The sequence below is a fragment of the Microchirus variegatus genome (genome assembly GCF_963457635.1).
Source record: "Microchirus variegatus genome assembly, chromosome: 9".
Lineage (NCBI taxonomy): Eukaryota > Metazoa > Chordata > Actinopteri > Pleuronectiformes > Soleidae > Microchirus > Microchirus variegatus.
Genome location: NC_139810.1, coordinates 22,251,513 through 22,263,074, shown reverse-complemented (window position 1 = coordinate 22,263,074; position 11,562 = coordinate 22,251,513). Strand labels below are relative to the sequence as shown.

The 11,562-nt window shown below is 38.1% G+C and overlaps 1 protein-coding gene and 1 long non-coding RNA gene across 2 annotated transcripts; both read right to left on the bottom strand.

The window, feature by feature from the left end:
• Window positions 1-1,787: 1,787 nt before the first annotated feature.
• LOC310932000 lies at window positions 1,788-3,004 on the bottom strand. The gene is made up of 3 exons (XR_014592932.1): window positions 2,841-3,004; window positions 2,594-2,616; window positions 1,788-2,110 (listed from the first exon to the last, which is right to left on the bottom strand). It is a non-coding gene; the product is annotated as an uncharacterized lncRNA (long non-coding RNA).
• A 1,389-nt stretch (window positions 3,005-4,393) lies between these two features.
• LOC310931371 (proliferation-associated protein 2G4-like) lies at window positions 4,394-9,667 on the bottom strand. The gene is made up of 13 exons (XM_083894500.1): window positions 9,462-9,667; window positions 8,125-8,253; window positions 7,942-8,047; window positions 7,767-7,836; window positions 7,550-7,642; window positions 7,396-7,459; window positions 7,231-7,309; window positions 7,060-7,138; window positions 6,833-6,966; window positions 6,358-6,452; window positions 5,602-5,729; window positions 5,446-5,499; window positions 4,394-5,353 (listed from the first exon to the last, which is right to left on the bottom strand). Exons 1-13 carry the CDS (start codon window positions 9,547-9,549, stop codon window positions 5,294-5,296), a joined length of 1,179 nt encoding a protein of 392 aa, XP_083750626.1. The 5' UTR covers window positions 9,550-9,667; the 3' UTR covers window positions 4,394-5,293.
• Window positions 9,668-11,562: the final 1,895 nt, after the last annotated feature.

Genomic DNA, 11,562 nt, shown 5'->3' with positions numbered 1-11,562 from the left:
TAGTTATGACCTTTGATGTCATACATACGACTTAAGAGTGAATGTTTTTATTCACACCAGGGTAAAGCAGCTTCCATATGCACGAGTGCCAGCTGGTGTTTACTTTTCACCAGAGAGCACCTGAGTCGTGACACCACTACATTATGTTGCAACAACCACACGGTTTGTGTTCCACTTCAAGTACTAAAACACTTTCAACCTCACAAAGGAGAGTTTGTCACTCGGGCGGTTTTTCACTGACAGTAAAAACTGTTCCACGGTTACCAGGCTACAGACAGTTAGCCGTGGGCCTGTTTGCTCACACAGTTTAATCATCCTTTATGTAAACAGAGAGATGAAAAATATGCACACAGTCAAGCAACAACAACCAGATCCTACTATGGTGAAGACTAACATGCAAATAAACCAAATGCAGTAAATTCATATATTGGCCCACACTTGAAACATCCGTTGTTTCATCCATGCTTTCACCATTTTCTCTACTACTACATTTTAACATGTGAGGTCTATGTTATATTAGACCCCACATGTTATAGACCAGGGGTCTCAAACTCAAATGACCTGGGGGCCAATGCGCATCTACTGTGGTCAAGAGGGGGCCGGCCTAGGGAACAAAAAGTATTCACAATATTGCATGATAGCACACGTATACTTAATAATACTATTTATGATGCAAAATGAATGATTGTTTGACATTTATTTTAAATTACATAAATAATTGTGTGGACAACTGTAATTAAAATTTGTACCAGGAGCCGTTTCGGTCACAGCCATTCTGTCCTATGACAGGCCCTATGAAGCATATTTATACTGTGTTGAATGTTGTATATGATACATTTAATAATGGGATAATTATGACCAAATGTCTTATTATTACCGTTATAAAAAACATATTCTATCGCTGGCAGCTGTGCCTCAGATACACACTGTGTTTAATAGACTGTGAGGTCTATTAAAAATAAAAATAACTTAACTTGGGAAAACAGAAGTTTAGTCGAGAAGAGCAGAAGTGATCACAAAATTACTCTCATCTGTGACATGGGAAAAGTGATGAAGCAGGAACACTGGAAGTGTAAACTTCACCTCATGTCAGTCAGATGTCAGTTTGACTTTGCAACTAATGTTTATTTACTTGGATTTAGGATCAATAAAGAAAATATTAAGTCAACAAGAAAATAATATTTTATATATAATTTCTTAAGGAATATATTTTTTGAATAACTATTCTACAAATACAAGATTTGAAAAGGAAGACCCTTTGCAGATTCAACAAGGTCATTTTAAGTGTTTAACAGCCATTTTTGGATATTTTCATAACTGTGAGAACGGCACCACCTACTGGGAGTGTTTACACAAATGACATCGTCTTCCATTACGGAAAATGAATTAATGCAAGTGCTGCTTAGTTTGTGTGAAATTCAAGCTCATACCTCCAGCCTTTTGTCAGTTTTGTCCCACACACACACGTGACACTTCTGTGTATGGACACAGAAATAACAGTAACCATGATGATATATTTTGTTTCCTTGTTCCTGTTCCGAGGTATTAACATTAAATACCTAGTCACATTTCCCCCCCCTCACCCTCGGGGTGCAATTGACAAGAAATGTAGATTATATAAAGGGAATACTGTATGAACACGTTAGTTGTCATAAGTATGATTGCTAAGGACTAGACTGCAACCCATGCAGGTTCTGTTTGACTGTACGGTTTGAAACTATCAGATCAGCAACAAGGAGAGTGTCCCAACACTCGGAGACCCTGAAATCAAAGCAACTAGACCGAAGTTCTTTTTTTTTTTTTTAAACCAAAACCTTTAATCAGAGTATAAACAAAAAGACAAATGATAAAAGTTGAGGAACAAAGAGTCCAGAATGTCCCAGAGAAAAAGTCTGACACCCTGCGGTTCTTGGATCAGCTCGTTGATGTCAAACAGCTGCATCAGGTCGATTTGGACGCCACTGGCCTCAGACTCCACGCTGGGAGGGTCCTGGTTCTCCAGCTGTGCTCACTCATCAGCCAGGTTGATGGCAATGTATGACGTCACAGCAGAGACAGAGACGCAGTTTACTTGGACCTCTGCCTCATCTTTCGCCTTTTGCGCTTCAGCCTAAAAATGACAAACAAAAAAAAAGGCAGTGAGACTTTAAATTACAGAAATGAAATGATTGAATAAAATGACGTTACGCCAAGTTTATAAACGTATCAAAGCGGTATGCAAAAGAAATAACCAATAAAATAATATCAGAAGGATTTCACTAAGCGACATGATGCATTATCAAAATCAGATTTATGAGCAGAACACGATTTTAACGCTCAAGAAATCAATTAACATGTTTAAATTTAGCACATCCGAGGTTAAACAGCAACTACATGCACTCTCAAATCTCAAAGTATGAACACATGACAAACTGATATTGAAAATATAGAAATCATTGTTTTATTGCCATGTAGATTAATTTGAAACGTGTATATCACAACTGACTTAAATTACACATTTATAAATTAGTATAAAGCTGATGCATGTTATAGAATCCGTTCAGTGCATTATTGAAATTTAGAGTTACTGACTGAAGGCCATGCTCGATCTTACCTGCGCATGCGCTTCTTCCTCCACTGCGGAAGACAAAAAAACAACGTTAAATTGCTTCATTATAAACGCGAATATATGGCATTCAAACATACACAGGGTTTGTTATGATATTACACATCTGGGAAAAACACAGTCTAACAGGAAATAACCGGCGTGCCGTTTCGGCCCGTCGACTTGCTAACGAGCTAACAAACGTTAGCACTACTCGAAATTAACTTTGCGGATGACACGGACATGAAACACAAACCTTGGCTCTCATGTCGGACAGGGAAGGCTGTGAACAGAGGAGACAATGTCGTATATTAGACCGATGGGTTTTAAAACAGGAAGATTGACTTGGATTCTGATGCGGACAACGAGCTAGTACTTAACGACCCGCTAGAGAACCGTGTACCCGAAGAACGTCATAGCTCGGCGACGCCGTTTTTATAGGCAGTGTTACGTCACGATTTTTACAGAAAATAAACGGCTGACTGAAAATACGTTATTTGTGCCATAATTGACTTTTAAGTTAACGTAAAATATAAAAGTTACAAAATGTACATTTTAAACTACTACTACTACTATTACTATAGTTCACCTGCTTCAATATATTACGTTTGTTTTTCTGCCCTCTCGGCGGGTATTTTGTGTTTGTTTGTTTGTTTGTTTGTTTTTGTCACTAATCTTGGAAAGTGTTGTTTTGACTTCCGCCTGTATATAGCAAACTTGCTTATTTTCACAAAAAAATAATACTATCGAGTTCAGAGCTTTTATTCTGAAAAAAAAATATGAACTAGAATTGACAATTAACTTAAACTAAATGATTGGTTTGAAAAACAGAATTAAAAACACAGCTGCTGTCATGGAGACAGCCAAGTTTGGAGAGTTCAAACTTGGTAAAATTACTACACTTGCATTTGGGGTCAAAGAAGTCATTCTCAATTGAAATGATGCACAATAAATATAAACAGTATAAGCACATATCTCACACACATTTGTCTTCATAACAAGCTGCTGATTAAAGACAACATCCACATTCTTGTTAGCTTAAGGCAGCAAACGTGGGGTTTTGTTTGTGACTGAAGACGTTTGAAGGCACTTTGCCTGATGAAGATATGCTGCTTTGGCCCAATATACAATTGCTTACAATAAAATTGTCCCTCGACCACATTTACTTGCCGATCCCCGCATCCAGTCAACGAGACTGCCAACGGAAGTGCTGGACAGGACATGTTTAATGTGTTCAGACATGGTTTCCTGTGTACCACGGTAACATTTGAGTTAATGTTGCCTTTTTGCAATTTTTAATCAGTTTAATCGTAATCCTCTGACCTCACCACGGCCTTTGCCCAGAGAACTGCTGCACACTTGGTCATTTTTTTTAGATCAACAGTTTCTAATCTAAAACACTCGGATCAGCCCACCATGCTCCAATGGCCACGTCGACCATTTCCGTTGTGGTTAAGTTGGGGCCATGAGATTGGCTGATTAGTACAACTGCTCATGTCAAGCAGTTGAACATAAAGTAGTCAGCAGGTGTTTGGCCTTCTTCATAGTTCCAATTCCATTTCATCAAGAAAACATACGTTATAGCTGCACTTCATCCTTTAAGTAATTATTCAATCAGCCGTGGCCACTAACCATAGGGTCGATGACATGACCTCAGGACTTCTAAAATCCAGTCTACTGACCTAAATTTGCATCACAGTAAAGCTGGCTCTCCACACAGGTCAGTGCCTGGTATCCTCAAAAGTCCATAACCCAATTGGTTCATAACACAAATACAAACCGTTCAGAAGCAAAACAGAAGCACACAAATGATGTCAGGTGGTTTTTTAATGTTTCCAAAAATAGTCTCTGAAAGCAGGATTGGTTTTACAAAAGTATCCATATATCTAACAGGTATGGAATTCTTATGTAAACAGACTCAGTGGTGGCACCAGAAGACTGAATGCTGAACCCTTGGCAGAAGTTAGACCGTCCACAACCGAGGATGGAAGATTCTTATTTTATCTAAATCTTTTTATAAATCAGGATTTGAAAACGTCAGTTTTTAGAAATTATAAACCGGGCGAAGTACAACAGATGACTAAAATGGTTAGTAGGCTTAAGCAAGAGCAGTACAAATGCAGTAGTTTTGCTGAGGTTAACGGTAATGTTGAATAATGATTACAAATGCTGTGTAGGACATAGAATGTCAAGGTTCAAGACGGCCATTACTTTTCTGCCCATGTTAACACTCATTTCAAAAGGCTTCAGGCTTGTGACCTCAAGAAAGTTATTTTAATGCCTCATAATTACACCGATACAGTCTGGTGAATTCATCATCCATGGTTGCTCTGTCAAACTCATTTGATGCTCTCTAACTTTATCAACAATTACGATGGAAAAAAACCCAGCTCTTGATCAAAGGGTTTAATGATCCAATGAGGAAATGCCCTTGCACCAAATTTCCACTCTTGCAGCTGAACTGTGCCGACTGTTAAGAGGAACGGCTACCTCAAGGACAATGACATTTACTGGGGACATGTGAGTGTGTGTGTTTTAGGTGGAGTGACAGAATTTAGGAGCAGCATCATCCCAGACTGACATCGGTTAGGTTCAGAGGTATTCACACCGGCTACACCAGCACGTGCCTCAGACAGCTGGGACAGAAGGATTCATGATGTCTGTTCTTTGGGTCATCAGAGGTCTGTCAGAATTTCTTGCAGAGAGAATCTATTCTGCAGCTTCAGTCTCCATTGCCTGTCCTGTTGCACTCTCAACGGTCTTTGTGGCCTTTAAAAAAAGAAAAGAAAAGTAATGTTAGTGGAAACATTTGGAGCCCAAATTCTTATGCATTTAATTCAGTGCACCGCATCACAACGCACCTTCTTTTTCTTCTTCTTTTGGGCCTTGCGGCTGGTTGAACTCTGAATTAGAGCCTTTAAAAAAAAAAAAAGACAAAACGGAATGAGGTCCTTCATCAGTCCAATCTTTTACTCTTCAGGTTCTCTTTAGAGGCTACATTTATCACAACACTTTACCTTCAGTTCTGGGTCCTCAACCTCGTGCTCAGACTTGTACAGTTCTGGCTCAAAGAGGCTGTTGGTGATTCGCAGTGGTCCATTGGCCATAAGCAGCACAGTGAACTTGAACTGGGCAACAAATTCACCTGAACACAGATAAGATTGAAAAGGTGCAGGTCAACTTGGGTGCACAATTTATATGTCAAATGGTGCCATTCAGTAAATAATTAAAACACATGGTGAGAGCGAGACAATAAACGAACAAATGCAGGAACACACATCAGTGACAGTCAAAGTGTGTCTCTTTAGACACTGTGCGTGAGTGCAGAAAGCAGTCAGGTGCTAGAATTTGGGGCTTACGGTTTAGTCTACGGTCAATAATGCAGCCTTGCATGTATTTGATATCACAGTGTTACCATTTCCATCAAATATGATAATGTAATGTAACACTTACTAACCAAGTTGTTTTTGTTATATTATTTGTGTTGTCTGTCAGTTAGCTGGTTTGATTTGCTAAGTTAAAAATTGTTTCCATCAAGGTGGCTATAAGGAGTATATTTTTATATATTGTATTCTTATTAATGTGCACAAGGGACATTAAATATCATGTAATAAGTATATGAAAAAAATGAATTTTACACTGACACCTGTGCTGTATCATTTTTGAATGATATTCTGCAGCAACTGTGAGCAAGTTTTGAGGTTTCACTTAATTTTGTTCATGAGAAAAAACGCAAAGAATTTTAAAGTCTCCAAGGGCTTGAAACCACTCACCCTCTTTCTCATGCAGCACGTTGAATGGCTGCAGCAGCTCATGTTTGGCACACTCCACCACGCCCAACCTAGCCTTGCTTTCGTCTTCAAATGCTCTGAGGAGACAAATGAGAAAAGAGAAATGAGTGTGGAACTCTGGAGAGGACATTATGAAAAGTGTATTTACAAACGTGTAAATAAAAGCACCAACATTTCACTCTTTGCTGTTTATTAGATCACATTATGTTTTAATTTTAAAAGATTCCTTGTTGAATATCTGAGAAAAATTGTGTTTTCAAAACACTTGTTAATCTTTAAACTGACCTACAGTTTGGCATTGTTCTTTAACTTGATACTTGCCATTTAAGGTGACAGTCAATCCCTAACATACTTTACCAACCAAGCCAAAGTTACTTAGTTCACGTACAGGGATAAGAAATGCAGGTGAAAGATGTACGTCACTACAAATATTCAAGGCGAAGATGAAAGATACTACCTCAGAGTGAAAGGCATTGTATCAAATCGTTTATCCACATCACTGAAGAACATCCGAGATGTCTTCATCTTCAAGCCGTAAACCTTGTTGGGGTCTCGTTTGTAAACGGTGGTCCTCTGACCTCCATCCTTGGCCTTAATTGAAAAACAGGACATAGAAATTTGAATCCCAGACATCACATAATTTTCTATGTTGAGTAGGGGAAAAAAATGAAATTCATCTCTTACCTTTCCCTCTCCAGTGCTGACAAGCACATCCACTGCATAGACCTCATGCACCTCAAACTCAGCCTTCTCATGGTCCTTTCTACAAAAACAAGTTTACCCACAGGTTAGAGTAAACACTCATCGGGTCAGTAATGATAAAGACTTGCTATATGTAACTTCTGGGTGACTGACTTCTGCTGGTCCGTTGGGTTTTGGATGATCGTTTTCTCCCCATCAATGACATGCTGTTTGAGCTGATGGGACAACATGCCTACAAATAATGAAGAAATAAACTTTGTCAATATGACACACTGAGCAAATGTATGTAATTATAATCACAGCATAAACAATACCCACCCTCAATAGGAGAGCACTTGAATGACTTTGCAATCTTGTTCCAGGCGTCTGTGACCTGTGAGTTCTAATAGAACATAACAAGAGACATACGTAATTGTTTAAAGACATAAGAACAGTGTTGTCAATCACATTGGTGATCACGGTGGAGGTTTACCTGGTTTCCTGGCTTGACAAGACGCAGGGCAGCCTCAGCACAGAGGTGAGCTGCTTTGACAACGTCAGCCTTCCTCCCTGTTAGTGGGTTGTCCTGATGTAACACAGGCAGCAGGTCAATTATTATGATTGGCTAATGGTGAGTGCCAATTAAATCACAATTCTTGCCTTAACTGAAAATTGTGTGGGATTTAATCCAAGAGCGAGTGACGACATACCTTGGTCACTCCAACAACAAAGCTGTGAGCCACATTTGAGATGAAGCCATCGACATGTACCCCCAGATCACTGCACGCCAACACAACAGAAAAACATGAGTGTGTAATGCAAATAAAATACACACTACAGTACAATTTGCCCAGGACTACAGGACGACCGATATCAGCCACTTACATCTTGACAAGGTCCCCGTCCTTCAATATGATATCAGGATCGCTCTTCAGAGGAGAGCAATGGCAAACACAGCTGTTAACTGACACACATGTAGGAAAAGCAATACCTGTGGAAAAGAAAGAGAGTGAATGAGCGAGTCCTGGGTCAGAGATGTTTGACCAATCAATGCAACAAAAGGCTTACCTTTCTTCATGTCCTTTTCCTTCCTGAAGATTTTCCCAGTCTCCGTCATGATATAAGCATCACCCTTTTCACACAGGCTGAGCACAGAGACTCCAGCCATAGCTGCCGTTACCACCGTCTTCAGAGCCACTGTAGGATGGAGATTAAAAAAAAAAAAAAAAAGGAGCCATGATGAATTTTACAAAAGGTGCGGTAGATATGGCTCGCACCCTGATATAGGTCAACTCATATCTAGACAGCAGTACATGTGGTTACTTGTTATTCCTACATTTTGACTACAGTATAGACTGGGGCCATGTCTTTGGAGATGGAGTATTACAGAAGGTAATATATATATATATATATAGACATATGCGTGAGTTTATAGACCTAGCTCCATCCTTATTTACAGCCGACAGCAAATGACTCATTTGATTTTAATTCAACTGATATCACTTTAGCTAAAAAACAAACATTGGTCAGACTGGCAGCTGTCCATCAGCTTTAAATAGCCTAATCCTGGTCATAAATTAGAGGTCTGAAATGTCTGTAGAGGTTCAGAGTCAACAAGGTCATTGTACCCACAAGTGGGTAGACATAGCCAACTGGAGTTGCTTAAGTTTTGTTGTAATATTAAGTACGGACTAAATATGCTCCAACACTGAAATAAATGTACAATATATTAAATATATCAAAGACACTGAAGGCATGTGGCCTTGTAAATGATATACTATAAGATATATTGGATTAAATTCCAAGTAATAACAGCATATGTTATGTTGTTGACGTTAAGGCATGTGTGGGTTTATTTAAACATTTAAAATGGCATAATTCAGTTATTTTTTTCGACGGCAGTCTAACATAGCATTGCACTGTGTGAGTTGTGCTCGTTCTGATAAATACCCCAAATTACAAACGGCTTCATTCACGTCTGTTACAACAGCTGCCATGTGAATTAGATATGGGTGTATAACTGAATCTGCGCCGCCACATGTTAACTATCCATTTTGTACTTGTCATTGTTATCTCTACCCATTAGCCGTTAGTGCTAGCTAGCGCTTGCTAGTGTGCAGTAGCTAAGCCACTAGGCTAGCTCACTAGGCTAATGTGACAGCTGCAAAACGATAAACCAACACAACTCACTCGAAGTTAAAGCAATTCCTAACAATATTTAAAACACCCCGGTGTGAATTGAATTGAACAAAGACCCGCTCTCGGCTGTGACCCGTGGCCGCTAACGCAGCTGCGGCACATGGCACAGTTGCTGCTGCCTAGTGTGATTAGCTGACGCTGCTACAGTAGCTAACGCAGAAGGATCTTCGTATTTCGTGGACGATTAACGGCTACTTTCCACTTACGATTCGCGATCTCAGCCCCCATCTTGTACTTGGTGACCACCAAGTCATCGGCGATGGTCAGCTCCTGAGTGTCGTCGTCTCCAGACATGTTGGCAGTGAGTCCGCGAAACTTTTTCCCCGGCGGGTGTCAAGTCAGTCACAGGATGGACCACGCTGCTCTCCGCACACCGGCCCGCCCGACTCCTACCGGCAGCCTGCTATCACCAAATCCCGCCTGCTGTCAAAGACCCGATGACAAGTCAAGATAGTTCACGGCCTAGTCTTACTGCTTTCGTTCGCGTTCGTCGTGGTGGTCGTACACCAGCCGAGAGAGATTTGTTGGAATTTGCATAAATAACAACCAGTAAGGAAATAAAACAAATGCCAGATTGTACAAGATACACCTCCTTATACTGGATTTTAGTACTTCTATTATTTAATATTTTACTTTGTTGCCTTTATATTGTCTTTTTTAAAATTGATATTAAAACTATTCAAATATACCAATTTTGTCATGTGACCCAACAAACCCAAAATGTATTACTATCCGAAATGAAAATGATTGTGTTTTGTAATGGACTTTAATGCTTATTATATTTATAAAACATATATTATTCATATTTTAGTACATATTATATTTTAGTTATATACATATATTCAAAAATATTCAAAACAAACAGTCCCACTTCAATTTCATTTTAGTTCCTTTTATTTGTTTATTTTTTGAAATGAATATTTGATATTCTTCTTTACATGAGTGTAGATATTAAACAAATATCTGTATTTATTTTTTTATAGTTCCATGCCATGTCTCTAAACCAATGCCAAATATCATTACTACAATAAACAGAGAGATGAGAAACATGTTTTTGTTTTGGATTTTTGTACTTCTATTACTATATATATATGGATATATATATATATATATACATATATATATATATATATATATATATATATATATATATATATACTACTATATAGTCCTTTTTTGTCATGTGACCAAACAACACTACAATACTACCATAAACACAGAAGACAGGATGTATTTTTATTTATATGAATATATTATACAATATTGCATGTTTTCAATATCTTCCATGGTATCTGATACACATCACTCCAAAACAGTACCTTTGCAATATTGGTGAATTGATTTTCTTTGCAATGGTGAGGGCTTACCAGTCTTGATAATACTGATATCTAAGAAATTTGTGGGGAAAGAAAAATAAAAGAAACAACTCTTTTGGGTGCAGAGAAGAATTGTATTTTATTTTTTCTTTTACATTCATACACACACACATATATATATATATATACATACATATTGTATATGCTCTAGCACAGGTGTAAATACACCAGCATGTCAATAATTCAGAACTAGTCAAGTCTCGAGCCACATTGCAGAATTACACCCATAACAAACCAAAAGTATATGTATACAAACATTGTTTGGCATCTAAAAACAGATGCAAATACGAGACACATCGAGGGCCCACTCAACACTTAAAATATGCTATAGACCAATAAGAACATTTAAGACAATTCAAAATGTATTGTTTGATTTCTTTGAAACACACTGCATAAAATAGTGTCAAATAAAAGACAGCCATACAAATCACTAACACAAATAACTGGAGAATTGTAAAATAATTGTATTCAGCATATTGTAAGACTGTGATATAGAAATGGGACTTAAACATCTCATATAGGGATGGAAATCAGTATCGGTCAGTATTAGTATCGGTCTGATACTGGGCAAAATCACTGGATCGGATATCAGACAGATAAAAATATAATATAAATTCAGATACAATCCAAAAATCCTATAATCATATAGGATGTCTGTGCATGCTTCCCTATGGACAGACTATAAACATGTAGATAAAAATCTGCAAAAATATTGGTATCGGTAAATACTTGGGTTTGTGATATCGGTATCGGACACAAAAAAGTGGTATTGTCCCATCCCTACTACAAATTACTGCTGTAACGGTACTTTGATATGACAGGCAAATTCACGGTTCATAAACATTTATTTACTGCATCATAAAGCAGTAAAATCACATTCAATTGTGTATTGTTTTTAATACACATTAGAATTTTTTTTTTTTTAATCTTT